The sequence below is a fragment of the Blennius ocellaris genome, assembly GCF_963422515.1.
Source record: "Blennius ocellaris genome assembly, chromosome: 6".
Taxonomy (NCBI): Eukaryota; Metazoa; Chordata; class Actinopteri; order Blenniiformes; family Blenniidae; genus Blennius; species Blennius ocellaris.
In genome coordinates this window covers 10,881,462-10,901,335 of record NC_137655.1, presented here as the reverse complement: position 1 = coordinate 10,901,335, position 19,874 = coordinate 10,881,462, and the positions used below count along the sequence as shown (strand labels likewise).

General features: G+C 38.6%; 1 protein-coding gene across 1 annotated transcript in view; it reads left to right on the top strand.

Annotated features, from left to right (window-relative positions):
• Positions 1-19,874, top strand: part of thsd7ba (thrombospondin, type I, domain containing 7Ba) — a gene marked incomplete at both ends in the record, with an annotated part of 155,919 nt that overhangs the window by 59,947 nt on the left and 76,098 nt on the right. Inside the window, 3 exons of the mRNA XM_080498156.1 lie at positions 1,964-2,164; positions 16,114-16,305; positions 19,084-19,315. Of these exons, the coding sequence (XP_080354282.1) occupies positions 1,964-2,164; positions 16,114-16,305; positions 19,084-19,315 (625 nt within the window). The remainder of the gene's footprint in view (positions 1-1,963; positions 2,165-16,113; positions 16,306-19,083; positions 19,316-19,874) is intronic.

Here is a 19,874-nt window from a genome sequence, read left to right as displayed (position 1 = left end):
TGTGTCCTGGACATTCACAGTTTCCCGACTGACCACTGAGATTTTCCTAGTTGGTTGTCCCCCGGTGAACAAATAGCAACGTTTTGAGCTAGTTGACACAGTTGACAGTGGAGGAATGTTTTATTTTTTCATTATTGCATATGACAGTTGGGTTTTTTTGGGGCTCCAAACATTTCACTGAATATTTCACTGAACCCCCTTTAAAATTAAGCACAAAGCAAGTCTCCAAATGTTCAATCATGATCCTTAGATGCTAGTAAAACTTTCAAGTAGATGATCAAAATATTCAGTAATGAGTGTCACAGATATTAATACTGAACTACAGTGCCAAGCAACTGAGATCATTTTGAGTGGCAGCCACAGAGGGTCTCCAGTATTTTGCTTCTTTTCATTTCAGGATATGCCAGTGAGGAGTCAATATAACTCCGGCAGAGGAGCCCAGTTTAGAAACAGAAACGGCAGCAGTGGCAACAAGAAAGTGAGACTCAGTAATTGGACAGGCAGGTGTCAGTGAAAAAAACAAAAAACTACACAGCTACTTCAACTTGACCCTACTCAGTCACATTTTTGTAACACCCTTTCTCCTTTGCTATGACACTTCAATCATTACTTCATACACTTCCCCTGGGAATAGAGCAGGGTGGGATCCATTGTAATATGATGAAGTGAGTTTGGATTTGATGCAACATTGCTTTACATTTGGATCTTTTCTTCAAGACTATTTACGGCAATGAACCATGTACAGCATCTTAAACCTACCAGTTTAATGATTTCCTTACCAAAGTGAGCATGAAATAATAAAAAAACATCTCAGTGATTCAAAGGGATTGAGCGGCATGCGTATGATAATCAGCCTTAGCATTAAGATCACTGAAAGGTGAATTATGTAACATTTTACCTGTGTCTTTTGTACAGGTGGGATGTATTAGGCAGTAAATATACATTTATTTTCTTAAAACTGTTGCACTACAAACATTGACATAACAGTTTGAGCAGGTTTGACAAGATTATCTGTGATCTGCATCTCCAAACTTCAGCTCTTGTAGGGTGTTCCCAGTGTGCAATGTCATTATGTGTGAAAAGGATGGTTCAAGAAAGCAATCGCAGGTACTGGTATCAGGGTCATGGAAAGCCTAAGTTTCCACCTCACAACCTATAGCACTCATGGGATCTGGTGGGGACATCTTGGTTGCTACTGCTTAATACCACAACACACCTCCAAAGATGAAGTCTCTGATCAGACTGGGCAGGTAGACATAGTGTTGTGGCTGATCAGGATATGTTGCCAAGAGTCATTTCTGTAAGGTTAGGGTTACCTTGCAGCTTTGCTAATTTAAAATATCAAATACCTTTATGTGAAAATCATATTCATGGATTCTGTGTTTTACTGCGTTTTTAAGTTTATGTAGCACATCACACTGTGCAGAGCTCCTTGTTCTGGAATTAAGCCTAATAATTTTGACTTTGTACTTGCTCCCCATTACACGATATCTCACTTTAGCTAGATTCTAAAAAAAAAAGTATTGAGGAAAAATGTTAATTAAATAAAACACTTTAACTCCTGATGAATGTTGAGCGTGATTTCATCATTATGCTGAAAGAGAATTATGACACAGCTATACACTTAATTTGTGGAGAAAAGATTTTGTTCTTGGCACTGGCAAACATGAGCAGAACAAACAGGTGCTTTACGCCTGTTTTCATTCCTTATTTCAGTTCCTACCTTTACATTGAAATGATACCTAAAATATAAGAACCATGTAATCTTTGGATAAGAGATGGTGATATAAAACGACATGCATTAAAGTATATAGCCATGACTACTTCGTAAATCATATTTGCAGGCAAGATTGTTTGTATTGTTTTGAAGTATAGACGGCCCTGAGAGGGTACCGCAATATGCGTTTTGCTTCATGCAGAAATGTCGGTGTGTTTTCTCTGACAACCTTTTCTGTTCCAACAGGCTTCAGACAAAGGAGAAGAGACGTGATATGGCAGAGCGATAGTACTCTGGGGACTTGCTCTCATCTGACGGAGTTCATCCCCTGTGAGGATCCTTCCTGCTACCTCTGGCAGGTCCAACAAGAAGGAGGATGCCTTCCCAATGAAGGTTCATGTGGTCCTGGATCTGCAGTCCACAATATTACCTGTGTGAGCGCTGAAGGTAAGATCACAGATTTCCTTCATTAACACAAAGAGTATATTGACAATTGGGGAAGATGCTTACTTGTTTTAGTATAAATTTCTCTTGTATTGCCATGTATTATGTAAAATGTTAAACAGGGCATGATGTATTATTTTTTTTTTTTTAATAAGTGAGCGTGTCTATGCTCTCCACACTATTTAATCAGCTGCTTATTAATGTGACATATGAAGGAACGGGGGGAAATTGACCTGGACCACTCTGACGGCATGAAATAGGATCAGACCGCAATATCAACAGGATATAAATATAATTATTGTCACTATTACATTTCACATTTTGTTGAAAAAGAGAGTGTGTTGGTTGGCATTTCAAGAGGTTCTTGTTGGCGAAATGAGATTTTGTTCGAAAGAGTCAAGCTACTTTTTCCCTTGTGATTTCCACCTTTAGCCTCTGCAGAGCTCACCGGCACCTGGCTGGAGTTTCATACATCCCTTTAGCTTCTGATCTCATGGTTGGCAAAATAACAAATAAACATAACTCCCGCTTCATGAAATTGTTTCTTCAGCAGTTTTAGATAATCATACTCGGTGGCAGTAAAGTCGGTGCTTTCCAACCCTGGTCCCGGGAGAGCCACTGCACTGTATGCTTCCAGAAGCGCCACTGCTCCCTTCACTGGTTCAAGTCAAAGGGTTATCATCAACCTCTGGAAATCTGACAACAATTTATGGCTTTAATTTAAGAGTCTTGAGGCACAACACATCTGAAAAATACACAGGGCATTGGCTCAGCATCAGGAGTAGGAAACACATTTATATCACAGTTGTGATTATATTATTATAGACTTATGTCTGTCATAATCTTGGATGCATAGGCATGACAAAAAAGATAAATCCTCACATGCAGGAAAGTTAAATGTGACTGACTATTTGAGGAAACTAATAATAATTTAAGACTGAGTATAGATCAGGCCTCTGTTGGGAAGCACTTGGAAGCTTTGGGTTGCTGCAGGAACAGGAACAATCTGGGGGTAAGAGGGAAAGTTTTTCCTAGTCTGATTTGTTTTTGTTTGTTTTTTTCCCTTTTTTGGGAAGAACACAGATTTTTTTTAAAACGGGAACTCATTTTATAATTAAAATTGAAACTGTAAGTATCAGTTTCATTTAAAGATTGCGAAAAGGACTTTCCAGATGTTTTGAATAAAAACCATTTAAACTAGCATCAGAGCAACAGACTATTAAACCTTCTGTAAAACGATCATCTCTTCATCCACTCATCTCTTCACACATCACGAACTCTTCATCTGAGAAAAACTGAAATGATGTGTGTGTGTTTTTAGTGGAATCGGTAACATAAGTGATTGCATGCGTGAAGCACTGAGCAGCAAAACAAACGAAATGGTAACCAAACCAGCTGTCTCAGAAGCGAAAAGAAACCAACTTGCTCAAGTTTTCTGAAAAGGTGCACCAGTACAGTCAGGTTGTTGTCAGTCATGCTAGCGAGCCTCAGTGATTGTTTAATGAGGCTGTGCTCCATCCACCTTCATTCCAGAAAATATACACGGTAATACTACTTTTTGCTAAATATATTTTTCAACCACACTTTGTGCAGCAACCAAATTCATCACCGTAAAGCCAACTCAGCTGTAGTCTGGAAATCAGTGGTGTTTTCCGTTGCACTACAGGACATGAACTGCCAGGTATAATGTGATCCGTTGTGCTCAGCCATATCATCATGTTGGGCGATGGGAACATCAGTGTTAACGAAGCATGCATTATTCATCAGGGACCATCATCAGGTTTATAGGCACAGAAAACACTGGCCTGATTAAAAATCAGAATCACAGCTTCCTACTAGGCATTAATTGCTCATCTCCATAGATTATAAACCTAATTGCACCCTTTTTTGTCTCTGTTTTATTATTCTGTCACAATGGATCATGTGTATGTTTATCAGGAAGGCAGTGGTGGGTCCAAATGTATTAGCCAACAGTAGAGTCTAATGAGTTTTGACAGGACAGCGAGGACTGGGTGCTTTGTTGGGTTAGAGGAAATAGGCTTATGAAATTATATGTGGTGTATTTACTGTTACTGAAAGTTGACAAGTTGGTCACTGTTGCTGCCTTAATTGGCTTATCAGGCTTTACCGTGAAAGCATGTTGGGATATTTTCACTCACAGCCATAGCCGAGGCACAGCCAAGTTGTTAAGTGACGCAAATGTCAAGCTTTAACAGGAGTTCTCATTTTCTTCCCATCACTGTATGGGCCATTTACTGTACATTAATATAACTTATGATTAACAAGTTCACAGCTAATGAAATTAGGAAAATCAAACTGTATAACTTTTTAACACGAAGAAAAACCAAGCATGATGCCACTTGTAGAGCAACTGTCTTCAAGCCTGTGGATATTTATGGTCTTTACAGGTAGAGAAGGATCTTTAAACAACTATTAACCTATAAAATTGGAGAAAAGTAAAATGTTGTCTTGCATGTACTAATTGGCAATAATGCAATAACTGCCAATGGCATATCTATTTTGGTCATTCCAAATGTAATAAAGCTAATCATGTAATAACTTAAACATGATATAAAAAATATATATTTTTACAACTGTGATTGGGAGAGTAGATGAGTGTTTCCTCAATGAATGCATTTGGCAACGATTCAATTCATTAAAAACATTTAAAACAAATAGCTTTTATTTTCAGGAAATGCAGCCTTATTTATGTATTATTACATTATTGCCTGCAGTTGTCCAGTTTAAAAACATGTTGTGTAATGCTACTTCAATATTGTAATAACAGGATTGGAAAAATGCCATTATGGTAATGGCTCAAATATGTTATTACACCAATGGCAAGTATGTTAGTTATTATATTGAAAATGACCAAAACATTATTGGCAGGTACTAAGTTATTGGTCATTATTACATTATTTGTTGTTACAATCCATTCATGTTCTGTTCTGCCCTGTCCAGTGTGAGGTTGCAGGGTGCCAGAGCTGATGTCAGCGGCCTATGGGCAAAGGGAGGGTAGGATGGAGTTGGTCGCCAGTCAAACAGAGACAAACATCTACACACACACATTCACATCTTGAGGCAATCTAGAGTGGTGACTGGTTCGCGAGTTAAATTTTAATCTATAGCAGCTTGTGGGGGGGGGGGGGGGGGGGGGGGGGGGGGTTGGTGTGAGAGTAGTCTGGCCTTGACTCGGTCTTCCAGAGAAGCTAATTAACTGGCAGCAGCTTCACCAGCTAGGTAATGTATTGCCATGTACTATGTTTTAGTGAGATGTTCTTTGTAAACATTCAGTACATTACTTGCCACACATTTTACAATTATTCTCCTCATTCTCTCTATTCAGTATATAAGATGATTTCAGCTAAAAATTTTAATCGCACAATATGTGCAGTTCCTTTGCAATAATTGCCTGAAAATAAAAGCGTGCCCCATGCATAACAGGAAGACTCTTCAGTGGAAAAATGCCTGCTTGCATCTTATAATTGAAAAAAAATATATATATATTTGAGAGAAAATTGAACAAATGAAATAACCACAAAGAATAAATGAATTAATAAAAAATATTCCATCCATACAATTACAAAGACAACGCGATGATGTCAAATAACATTCCAACACTGGCTATGGCTTAACATACTACTACTACTACTACTACTACTACTACTACTACTACTACTGCTACTACTACTACTGCTACTACTACTACTAATAATAATAATAAAGCAAATGAAACTAAAACTGGAAAAGCAAGTAGGAAGCAAAGGCAGGAAGAACAGTGGTGGCCAATTTGCTTTTGTAGCCAATTTAAAACAGCAGGTGAGGTAAAAACCAGCTGAGCCCTTTTTTTTACTGAGCTTAGCGGATATTTACTTCTCATCAATCAGATCTGATACACCAGCAGTGGTTTTCCACCTGCTGTCCCTATCTTAACACAAGAACTTTTACTGTCTTTGCTGTCAACTGTTTCCGGCTCGAAGGCCAGGCCGAGCACAGAGGAGGTCAGAGGTGAGAAATAAATACCCATCAACCCTCATTCCCTTTGTTCATTGGGAACTTCACAGTAATGCTGAGTCGTCACAGCTGGGGACCATGGTGGTTACTAGTTCAGAAGGTCAAAATTGCTTTAAGTTCACACTACATTCCTGCGCATTTGCTCTACAGCATTATTATAACTATAAAGCATATTGTTATAAGCATTATAGTTACAAACAAGTGTATTTCAACAAAGTGGTGACCAGGAGTGTCGTGATGTATGTCCATGAATATGAAGAAAAATTCATGCAAGTCATGTCATACCAGCTTCTGCGAGCTTTCCAAAACTCTACATTTCCCATTAGGAAACTCAGAGTTAGACAAAACTTAAATGCATACTTTTTTCCAGTGGAAATAACAACCTGTTCCCATTTCCTTGTGAATGCAGCATCAATTCCTATTGGACTTTACATTCCTCTAAAATGCCATGGTTACTTTTTTCCATACTTTTGAATATGGATAATTTCCCATTTGTTATATGTGTTTAACTTCATGCAGTAAAGCTCAGGCCAAGCACTGATGCTATGGTGAGTCTGTAATTATATGATTTACAGAATAGTAGATATTTTGCACATATAGATCGAGCAAATTTGGTCAGTGTACAATATAATTTTTATGCAAACATCTCAGTGACCTGCTTTTATCATGGTCAGGGTTTTTCTCGAGAGAGGAAATTGTTCAATTATTTTGCTGTTGTACTTTTAGTCAACCTTGGAAAATTCAGCTGCTAATTACCAGGCTTTCTGCACATTCAAGCTCTGTTCCTCAGCTATGGAACAGTGAAGGAGATTTTCTCTTTTCGCTTCCTTTTTTTTTTTAAACAGTATTTTGTATCCTGAAATCCTTTAAAAGTTGTTGTCCATTCAGAGATTGTTGCTTGATTTTCTAAGATGTAGCGATCAAAACTAGAGAAACCCTGATGGGAACAAAGTGGATTCAGTATGCTGTTGAATATTAGCCTTACTATAGCTTCACCTTGCCTCCTCCGCTCCACTTATTTAATGTTCCTCATCATGAATGGAGAAAATTAACAGTGAAACACAGACTAATGCTGAAATGACAGAAATCTGCTGAATTTCTCCTCCAGGATAATTCATATTAGCCTCAGCGCCCTCTATAGGCCCCATGTAATTGAATAATGGGCCGGGGGCTACTGGAGGTGTGTTGCTATGGTAACTCAAACGAACTTGGTAAAACAGTGGCAGTATCTGTATATTAGTATATTACTTTTCGAAACAAATTGCTTGATTGTCATTATATAACTGAATATTTTTTCTTGCTGAACTCATCGATGAAATAAGTGCTTAAAATGTATTTTCACTCATGGACGTTCACACCTACGATGATATCACATATTGTTTGCTTCACATCAGTTAGTAAATATTGGTTGAATGCGCACTGTATTCTCACATCATCGATGTCAATGATGTCAATGAAATGTTCATTTGCTTAGGGGTTCTAGATACTTTGAAGGACGAGCAAAGACTTGCTACAGTACGTCTTTCCTATCGATGCACCTGAAACATTTATTGTGGTCTTGCATTTCACTTTCCTCGCAGTACCTTGTTCCATGAATTTTTTACTAAAACATTAAGATGTAATTAATGTTTTAATTAAATGTGCCCTGTACTTAGTGCTTTTTGATCTGATTTTCTCAGCTAGTTTTCTTCCCATCCAACCATCCGTGGAAACACCTCTCCGAATCACACCCTGCTTATATATACCAGTCAGAGCCCTGGAGATGGATTGTTATTGACATGATCTGCAACATCTCTTTGTTCCCGAGGTGTGAGTCTGAAAAAAGTTTTCACTTGTATTTTACAGTACATCCACAGTTCTGTGGAGAGAACAGTGGGGGTCCTGGAGCTGTTGCAGCATGAATGTTTAGAGTGACTGCGGGGAATACCTGCATACATATCCACGTATCCACTGCTGCCTTGTTTCAATCACTTGTGCTCTGACAGGGTGAGACAGACACAGCCGATGGAGGGAACGGGGAGGCTGGAGCGACACATCAGCCAGCAGAGACGAAAGGATTGTTTACTTGATTCTGAGATGCTGTCATAAACAGTAAACCAACTGTGGTGTTTGTGAATGCACATACATTTATTTTTCCAGGGGATGCAGCTTATCAGTGAAGTGCATCAGCTGACCCAGCTGTCTTTGCGTACAGACAGTGTTGATTTTAAGGAGCTCTCACATTTCCATTGTGATGTCAGGCGAGGGAGTACAGAGGAGTTATTTATGGATAATAAGTGAACACAAAAAAACAAACTGGTCTACACTCCAAGTCATCTTGGCTTACATCGTGTCATTGTTCGATGAAAGACATTTTTAATTGGATCTCTCGAAGTCAGACAGTCATTCAGCCAGTGCCTATTGCCCTGGTCTTGTGGCACGGGTCCCCATTGTAAGCAGAAGCTTCTACCCTCATTAATATAAATGGCTTTTACCTGTTTTGTCTCTTTCATTTCTAGTTGAAGTTCTATTACTTGGCTCCGCAATGAAAGCCTTTCTTTTCATACTTAATCAGGTTCACATCAGTTGTTATATCCAGACTTTAAAAGGTTTGCAGTGTGGTGAATTTTAACGATGATGTTGGAGAACAAGTTGGTCACATTTTACCTTGTAATGCCTCGCACAATACTTAAAAGTGGATTCTCGCTAAAGCTCTCTTCTTACTTGGCAGCAAGTTTCCAAAATACCTCGAAATATTTGCAGGTTTTCAAAAATTTCCTTGCAAGAGTTCCATTTATACGATCTTTTTGTGAAATGGCCTGAAAGTCCCTGCGGATGTCTCTAACCTTTCTCAATTCAGTTTCTGTGAATTAGAAAGTGTGAGAAATGAGAAATGAGCCTCCAGAAAGTCAGTTTGGTCTTCCTCGAGTAGCTTCTGCACTTATTTTATGAGCCACATATTGCTTGAATTCTCAGAACAAAGCACTTTGCTGAAGTGGGTAGAGGACCATATATATGTGGTCAAGAAGTCTCTCAAAACCATTGCACAACATTCACTTATTCAGGGCAAGACAGATGCGACAAACAAGGTTTGTCAACAATTCACCACCAATCCAGTGTGATCCTAAGTGAAATATGTCTCCGATTTGTGTTTAGTCTCACATATTCATATTCACAACTAGTTGCTTGTTGTCATACGCACATGAAAAGCCAGGGTTTTGTGGCAGATAACCTCGCTGAGTCAAGGTCACTCTTTGCAGTCTAAAGTCACTGCTTAGGCTTTCTAAAGTTGAAATGAAATTAAATGAAATCCCAAATCGTCATCACAAAGGAAATTGACATTGTTGTCAACATGTTGGATATTTTCACTCTCCTCTAATGAAAAAAGGCACCGTATAAGATGGAGAACTTCAGTGAAGTGGCAGATGCCCCTGAGATCTGCAGTATTTTGTCCACTTTATTCTCCAATTGAGGAAGCATTTTGTTTCCAATTTCTCAGCATACAACAGCTCCCTATTTCATGCCTGAAAGACAGATGAAGTTGTCTGAGGAAGGTCCGTGCTTATATATATTGAGAAAGCAAAGAAAGTGCACTTTCCCAGCAAAGTTTATCTGATGGAGGGTTAAATGATTATCCATGGCTGCTCAAGCAATCAGAAAACATCCCCTATCACCTAAATGTCAGGTCGTATTGCTTCACGAATACACTGTATGAGGTAATTCCTAAAACCACTTGGGTATGGATGAAATGGAATTGAGCGGTGCAGAGGTGTTCAAGGGCATTTTGAGGCTCAGTCAAAGGGATGATCCAGGGGGCTCTACCTATGAGAAAATGCTGTTACTTTTCCAGAGAAAATGCATCTATACCAGTGCCGCACTGGACAGAGGCACAGTTGTCTCATGATTTTTCTCCTCCTCACCTGTCATCTTCAGTCTCCCATTGCAATTCTGGCTGTATGTGAAACACACAGTGTAACCTCCATAACAACACAGGAAGTCTTACTGTCTATATGCAATTTAATATGCAATATATCAATGGCATGATTTGCTTGAGGGTACGGGAGGATTTACACCTACTCTGCTTTAAGTGGAGAACGAAATTGAAGTCCCTTTCAAAGCAATCAAAGTTACTTCACAACCAAAATGAAAATCTAATGAATACATTTCTTAATCAAAATATCAATTCCCATGCACAAACAATGAAACTCTTCTGCTTTGTTGCGCCATGTTAAGTAGTCTGTTTTAGCTGAATGTTGAACCGCATGCTCGGCAATGGCCATTATTGTTAAAGGACTATTTCAAAGTCCACTTATTCCAGTTATACCCCACCTTCGCAGAAGCTCAGTTATTTTGTCTATAACATCATGATAATGGCATTGCTGAAGCTTCCAAGTATGATCAATACTATATCAGTGTTATATATTTGATATATAGCCTATGATATATGAGAGCACTGTATAACCTGCCCGCTCTAATGGGAACATCTATTTTAAGTGTAATGTTTTCTTTGTTGTTTTCTTTTTTCAGCACTCAAACATCTATCTATAATAAATAAATAAAAGCGATTTCACTCTGAAGTCCACAGATTCTTTATCTGTGGAGATGGCTTTGAGCTTCTTGGAAGTCACACTTTGCAAAGAAGACTCCAGAGTCATAAAATACATATGAGCTGAAGAAATTAGCTGAGGTGGTTCACACAAATAACATACACTAATAACGGGTCAACACTATGAGATATTATATGTTCTTGGGAGAATCACACTTGCAAAAGTAGTTGCAGCAAAAAGACACCAAAGCTTTGCTGAAGAACACTGTGACACTCCACAATACTCTAGGGGAAAACCTTCCACTGAATGTAACAGCCTCAAACAGGTGAGTAAATATTTTATCCCAAGCAAATCCAGTATTTATGCCAGGCCAGTCTCAGCTCAGACCTTTATTCAATGGAGATGCTGTAGGATGACCTTAAGAGACACAAAAAAGAACATGTCTAAACCGAGACTGTCCTATCAATCAAAAGGGTTGAAAGTTCATCTTTTACATTGTCACAGCTGCCAAAATGTGTTCAAACTATCACTAAAACAATACTCTATTACAATTTCTGGAGGCCATGTATATATTTAGAGTGGCCAATATAGACACAATAAACTGTTATATGTATGTTGTTAGCCTAAAAGAAGTTGACATGCATTTTCCTGCTCCTCAGTGTTTGAACTTTATTATTGAGTATTATTTTCTTAATATTTTTACTTCCAACATTTGAACAAAGTATTTGTGCTTTCAGCTGTCAGCAGTTATTGAAGCTGCTCAAATTGATGAATTTCACTGATGAGGCTACATCAGTATTTAATACTAATCAGATGATAAGACTTCTGGTGTCCTTTCAAGATGAACATGTGAATTGAAAATCTTGTTTGTGTTTATGTAAAGGTCAGGCAATTTTTGTGTTTTAAAACTTTTTTTAATGTAGAAAAAAGATTTTGATTGAAACAAATTGCTGATCATGATCTGTGTGATGGCTAATGATCAAGAAAGTGTATCCACTCTGACAAACAACAACAATAATTTAGTGATGCCTTAAAAAGATATTGGTGATTAGTTGGTATTTGATTTACAAGTTTAATTGGCATTTTACTAAAGTGTTGTTTTTTAATTGCTCATATGTTGGTAATCTTTCATTAGTAAATAGATAATGGAACCTTGAGTCATGTGAATACAAACTACAAAATGAATGAATTGCAGTGATTGTCTTTCTCAGATTTACAGGTTAATTCAAATTATTAGGCTGTGAAAATGTTAAACAATTCTTATCAAACATAAGCAATTTCATTTGCATTTGATAACCATTTTTTTACACAAACGTAGCTATGTATTAGAGGTGCAATATAGACCCTAGAATTACTTTATATGGTGATAAACTCCTCAAATCAAGTGCTGGAGTGTTGAGATCTTTTGACAGCTTCTTCAGCTCGAGCTTCCTGCACACTGGCCACTCACACCACAGAACTGTTGGGCACAGGGCACGCTGACTCAAACATGTATTGGGTATATGTGTGATTGACAGCCGACATGACAGATTTAACTCGCAGACGCATGCCAGCTCGCCTTCCTGGCCCAATAAACACTTTGACATTTCAGAACATGACAACAATCGCGATTCGGTGGGGCTCCCATCAACCTGGCTCCCGGCTCGTCCTGTCAGCAGTATTTAGATGCGGAGGGACTCAGTAAAGCAGCATTAAACTTTGCTCTATTACTGCAAATAACATTTTGAAGTTTCACGTTTGATATGTGAATGTAGTAAAACCAATAATTAGTGACCCAGGGTAGTTTGTTGGAGCCCACTTTAATGTTCACAGCAATTTTGTCCAATTTACCTTATTGCTTTTGCCCCCCAGCTCTGCCTTAAAAAGCTGTCTCCACAGACTGGATGGGATTTTTTAGCATTTAAGCAAAGAAGCAAGGCTTTTTTTTTTCTTTTTTTTTTTCAATATCCACCAGAATAATAACAATGAAGAAGATTAATTGGTTGGTGGGCGAGCTGCATAGAAATCATTTTGAAATTGCATGCAGGTGGCAGTGATATTATATCTGAATAAGAACCCAACCGCAGATCCTCATATTAATAATGCAAAAGGACCCAGAGGGCAGCCATCTATTTGCAAAGCCCCCACCCTCCCAAAAGCAGTTTCATACATGCACATTCACACAGGCAAATTCTGACTATAGATATATGTTGTGTCAGTTCTTTTAAGGCAATGTTGATAAAGCTTTCCAAGTCTTTTGCGTGGTTTTGTTTGCTCCTTTGTGATTTTTAAACAGAACTATTGTTGAATATTTACTGTTTTTCCCATTGTTTGAAGGATGACATTTTTTTAATCTCTTTAGCAATAGGTCAGCCTGAAGCCTCCTGTATTTTGCCGGAAATCTTATACTTGTGTTTTGTACTGTTTTTAAACGGTTGTTTGTAAGGCTTGGATTTCAATTACAATTTCTGACTCATAATGTGTTTGAAGTTAAAGGATGTGGTTTGTTGCATGATAGGTGAACTTTCATTCACTAAGTAGTGGAAAGTGTACTGAAAATCAAGCTTGTGCATTTTTTTTTTTGGTGCATTTTGTTGAGTAATACATTTTTCTCAAACCTAAAACCCCTACAAACGGCATTATTTAGCAGGGGCGATTGACCATGGTTGAAAACCAGAGTGTGTTCACAGTGGGTGAAATATGATATCCAGTGATGTTTCTGTTTCGTCTTTGAACTTTATGAATTAAAAATCATGGAGAATGACATGGAAATGCAGCTGAAGCTCATGTTTTTAAAAAGCGACTGAGAATGGAAAAGCAGTTATTCTCCTGCCATTTCTGTAAAAGAAACTGAAGTTTTAAATGTTCTCTCAACTTTAGAATAAAAAAAGAACATTGTACTATGCTGTTTAGCATTTTTCATACATCGTCTTGCTGTATCTCATTACCCATTGTCACATTATAGGTCTCATTTTGGAGCCTGTTGCTCTGAGTGTGGGCTGCTGAGGTGGATTGACAGGAATCCAGTTGAATTTTATGTTCACGCTGTTTAAAGCATGCACACTTGAATTAATTACCTGGATGGGAGCTGTGGTTAACCAAGACAATGAATTCCCACACAGCTTAAAATCTTACAGCCATTTCAAAACAATTATGCTAAATATCAGTGCAATTTCTATTCATGTGCTGCAGCCTTTCAAGCTTTGCTTAGGTAGGTGCATTTCAAGCTACATGTTATGATTATGGAAAATATAGTCATGCTCCCTTAAGGTTGGTTTTCTCTGTACTTTTACATACACACTTTCAGTTCTCCTATAAAGCTAAATATCATTATTATCAATATTAACATTGTTGTTATTATTGAGAGCTGGTGAATTTTCCTTTTTATGGCCATTTACACAATAATGAAAAGAATAATGCATCCCCATACAGTAGCCTGCAGGTCTTTCCCATTATTCCAAGCAGGCTATTGTCTCCTGTTGTATACACACCAGTTACTCTGATGGCTGGAGATCTGCGATACTTTAGCTTTATGGGCAAGAGGGTTTTCAGACTCCCCAAGGGAGTCTTTCACATCTGTCTGATGAGGCGATACTGTGGTTTGCTCTCTGTAGGTTTACTGCCTCCCTCTGCATCAAGGGTATTTCCTCTGAAAGGGAGGGGGAAAAAAGACAAATTGATGACAAATCTGCCCTGGGGTTGTTATTGTTAAACCATATTCCATGATGTAGTGGCAGAGTTCAACCAAGTTAATGATACTGCTGAGTGTGAGTGTGTATCTGAAAACGATGCCTCAGCTGCTGCTGGCATTGTTTTGACATCAGGATGGCATTCCTGTTCCTGAAATTGATCTCTCTAACTTTATTTCTCTCTCTGAACTCAGAGAAAATTTTAGCAAAGCAGCAGTGCTACAAATAAATAAATAAATACACAAATACAATGTAATAAAGTCAAGTTTACCAAAAGAAAGCCTGAATCATGTCGTGCCATGAAAGGGGCAGAAAAAAACATGTTTGATCTACTCTTACAATGTAACTGGGAACGTTTATAAATATCTTGGCTGCTGAAGTATAGTTGTAAATACAAGTTTGGAATAGCAGTGAGATGATCCCAAGACTTTAATTCCCGAGAATAAAAACAATTTCAGTGTGTTTTTTTCTTTGAATAAAATCACAGTATTGTAGTCAAATTCCCATATTCATTATGTATCTTGATTTTTTTTTTTTTTATGTTGGAAATAACCCATTTTTATTCTAACGCCACTTTTTTCCGTCGCATAAACACACTATAGAGTGATTGCCCTCATGAAATGAATATGGCAGTTACAATTTTTCAAGTCGGTTCAAATTTATTTTTGTCATACAGCAAAACTGCGTCCCATGCTGTCTCCCCTCAACACATCTTGTAATTGAAAATAACATAATGTACCAAAAATATCGTAACGTACCAAGGCGTGCTCTGTCATCTGACTTCCAACTAATGACCCACAAAATGTTGCAAGTACAGCAATTTGTCACAGCAACAGAATAATAACATTAAAACGATGTGATTTACAATCAGAAAGAATTCCAAGTGGCTTTTCCAAGTAACTAGTTATTTAACCATATTAAAATATTGCACAACTCTAATCAAAACCACCATTAAATAAGCCTGCTCTGTGCTCTCCTTAGTCTGAAGTAACCAAACAAATTGAGATTTGCCAATATGAAGCACCGTTAATCTCATTGTTGGTGCTCATGAAAGTTTGACATGATCTCAGAGAGCATCGCTTTGCAGAATTTACAAGGTGCTGGAAGGCAGCTTGCAGACGAACTGTTAGCCATAGCTTGTTACAGACTTGGCCGACTTCTCCTTCCAGACAGTCACAGCTTCTTTGCCATCTCCCACGTGCACTTTTCTTGGAGCGCTCATGACGCGCGAAAGGGTGACAGCTGTCAGCAGTGACAACATTTTTAATTAGAAGTGAGTCACGAATTGATTGTATTTGAAGATGGAATTTTATGACATGCAACATGCGATTCAGAGCTACACTGAGAGATTAGATTAGCAACTCTGGTCAGGTTGTTTTCCTGCGGCAGACAATCACACCTGCAGCGGGTGTCAGAGTGACTAGAAATCCCCAAAAGACATTTTTTCTTTTAGGTTGTAAATAAAACAGGAGTGTCTGAAAACTCTGTGCAAGCACATAGAAAACATGCAATCATGACAAATGAGACTGAAACCCAAATGTCACCTGGATGTTTATATATATATATATATATATATATATATATATATATATATATATATATATATATATATGAACTGCCCTGTTGTATAAACCCAGAGTCATATGACCAAAGACTTTTCAAAGCCTTCACTTTTCACAGGAGCTGTACTTGTCTGCTAGCAGTCTGATCAGTTACCATTTGTCTTCTATCTTGTTTCCACCAGGGGAAAAAGTATCAGCAATCTACTGTGCCGATGACCCTCCTCCCACAGTGGAGGCCTGCGAGGTGGCGTGCTCTGCAGACTGTGTGGTTGGCCCCTGGTCCTCCTGGTCACCCTGTTCACACAGCTGTGCCACTAAGACTGCGGAGGGCCGACAGAGCCGCACTCGCACTGTGCTGGCGATCCCAGGGAAAGGTAATTCAACATCTCACTCTCATTGATGCTTATCAAAAAGTTAATGTGTCAGTTATTCCTAAGCTCATACATTAAAATGTTTAAAGCATTTCAATCCTGTGGCTAATATGTTTTAAAGAGTTCATTTAAAAAAAATGAGAAAAAGAAGTGAAGCTGGGATCAGTTTAAACCATGTCCATAATAGCAGTACTGTCATGTAATTGTGCTTTAAATGTGTCTGTCACTATTCGTGAAGTGCAGTGCAACTTTTACTGATAGAAGACGGTATAAGAGCACTAATTGGTTGTTATTTCATTCAAGAGCTTGTGTAGACATATTACTCTGCTTTTTATGAGTAGACTGCCCCGTGTTTGTTGGTCATATTCTCCGTTACCTGTAATCAAACTGAGGAAATCCAAGGCTACACTCTGAAGAAAAAAAAGCAAAAATTGATTGAGCCACAGGGTTGTTTTTAATTTATTTTTTTTATTGGAGTGTGTTCACAAACACTGTGGCTTTGTTTTGGCTGTTATTTGTCCTGATTTCACAGTCTTATTTAGACATTTTTCATCTCAAAAAACCATTGAGCGCTCACGCTGACCATCCATTATCAGAGACTACTTTCCTGGCTAGTATTTCTTGCCGTTTTCCATGTGTTATGTTTTCAAGGCTGACAGCACAGCAGAGCCTTGGCAGCCAGCTTTCCGCCCATTAATCCCTGTAACTAAATGCATATCTGCAATAACAGCTGATGAAAGAATCTCACAGCTTATGCCAGGTTCCAAACTGTGTTGTTTATTACCATGTTGCTGGCTATCTGCTTGCTGGCAGTGATCCTGCGTGCGTGCGTGCGTGCGTGTGTGCGTGCGCGTGCGTGTGTGCGTGTGCGTGTGCGTGTGCGTGTGCGTGTGCGTGTGCGTGTGCGTGTGCGTGTGCGTGTGCGTGTGCGTGTGCGTGTGCGTGTGCGTGTGCGTGTGCGTGTGCGTGTGCGTGTGCGTGTGTGTGTGTGTGTGTGTGTGTGTGCGTGCGTGCGTGAGGTAAAAGAACCAGGGAATGTACAGCGGACTGAAAACTGCAGGTATATACTGTATTTGTTTGTGCTTCAGTCACAAACACAGCACGCTTTTATTTTTTTGGGCACATTGTTGTCACCTGAAAATCTGCATACTTTATTGATCTGCAGGTGGAAAATACAGAAGTTTAAGGTCCTCCATTAGAATCAAATATTGGAGCAAAGACAAAAAAAAAGTTTTCATAGAAAGACAAGGAATAAAATAGAATGACAATTGGTGGAACTGTGCAGAAATGTACAATAGTATATTTAGAGAAAGTGTATGTGAGTAAATACAGTAGGGGCAGATATAGAAAAAGACCATCTGGTAAAGTATACAAATGTACAATTAGTGTACGTATGTAAATGTATGTTACTGTAAGTACAATAGGTGCAAATGTATAATATGAAAAATAATCAAATGTACAGTAGATGCACAATGCTGTGGAGAGAAGCTCTCTTCCTGTTGCGGCTCACAGCATGAACTCCATCCTCCTGTCTGACACAGCAGACTGTCCATCACCACAGAAATCCTGCCGATGGCCCCCCTGATTAGTTCATTGAGTCAGTTGGCATCCGCTCTTCTCAGTCTGCTGCCCCAGCACACAAAAACAAATAAAAAAAATGCTAAAGCTTGCACTAACTCGCAATACATCCTCAGCACGGTCCGGCAGTTGTTAAAAGACCGGAGTGTTCTCAGAAAATGGAGGAGAATAAACTGGACGATCCAAGTACAGTTTATTGTCAATGCCCAATCCCAGTTGTTTGTAGCGTTCAACATTGTCCACACTGACATGACAGTCTCTTGGATGGAAATGGGCAGGCTCGTGCCTGCAATTTCCTCAGATTCACATCAAACTCCTTCATCATATCAGCTGCTCTTTGCTTTATCTTCATTCAAACAGAACAAATCTTGCTTTTGCCCTCTATACAAGTTTGTTTTCTGCATAACACATGAGGAAGAGTAGTATGCACGACGTGTGTTCATGCGCATATTTTCAATTATTTTCTTCTCATTGATTTTTTTTAATGTGGTTTACATGAAACAAAGTAAATTTGATTAGCATTATTGGAACGATAAAGAAACTGCGTCCTTGCTTTAACCCTGAATCATTACAATTACACAGAGTGCAAAATGAGTAATTAGTCAAATATGGGAAGATAACAGTGTGGAAAACAGTTCATTTCAATTGGGTCCCTGTGGATTTGAACCACATATTTAATCGTAGTTTGTAATTAATATGTATTCTGTAAGAGAATCTAAAGCATCAAAAAAAGCACTCGCGTTGACATTTACAAAATAACAAACCGTGGTGTTCTTAAATAAATATAGCTCTGCACAGTAAAAATACCAATGTAAATAACTTCCCACTGGGATGATTTTGTGAGCAGCAACTTGAAAAGACTGTTTTGTTGTGTCAATGGGTTGTCTTTGTACTAGCCCCAGCATACTGCTACAGTGACCTTTACTGTGACTTTGTAGTTCACACTGCTACAACTTGTAACTTGTAAAGCGTCTGCTCAGCTAACTTGAACAAACATTTGTTTTGCCACTCAGCATGCAGCCGATAATATCGACATTTAACTTCTAGTGACTAAATACAGTTTGTATTTGGAGTGCAATGTGTATTTTATTCATGTTGGCTTGAATTGATATCACTGGTAACCTGCCTTTAGACAAAAAAATAAATGTATGCATGCATATATTTGACATCTTCCCCATGTTATTTCTATTTGTTGGCATCCAGAAGGGAAGGCATGTCCAGCAGGTCCAGCCCTGGAGGAGTGGAGAGTCTGCAACGATCACCCATGCATAGTGTTTCACTGGGAGCCATTGGCATGGGGCCAGTGCATAGAGGATTCTTCTATGGATCTTAATGGAACCGGGATCAAGAATGAAACTTCTGTCTGTGCTGTTGGACTTCAAATCCGGAAAGTCAGCTGCATTAAGATGAATGTTGGGCCTGTCATTAGTAAAAGGTTGGTGTTTTTCCCACGATTTGAGTTTTTATATTTTTCCAACACTTGTTGCAATTCTGGAGTATTACAATTCAAGCTTTTTTGTAATTACTAAGGTGTTTTTTTGGTATGTGAAAATGACATTTGCACTCTGATACAGACTCAAGCCGGGCTAAAAACTTGTTGAGCTAAAAACGTTATGCATTGGGGTATGTTCCATGACCATAATACATAGTGGAGGACACATGGAGCTTTGCCAGTTGATGTAGCAAAGTGACGGTGAACGTGTATCAGCATGTATCTGACAACATGTATCAAATTTACATTTTGGTCTTTGCTGTTTCTACACATCCATGTCTGCACGTCTCCATCATAAAGGAGATGTTTCCCTGTGGATGGTGTGAACCAGATGAGTACGGTTTTACCTCTCTCATCCCTCATTGAGCTATTTTTGTAAGCTTTTTTTTTCATAAGAAAAGACACTCTCTCTCAGATACATCACCATTTTTTCATATCGGCCCCCCTTAAATTCAACCATTGCATACTCACTGGCTATCATTTTTTTTGCCTGTATAAAAAT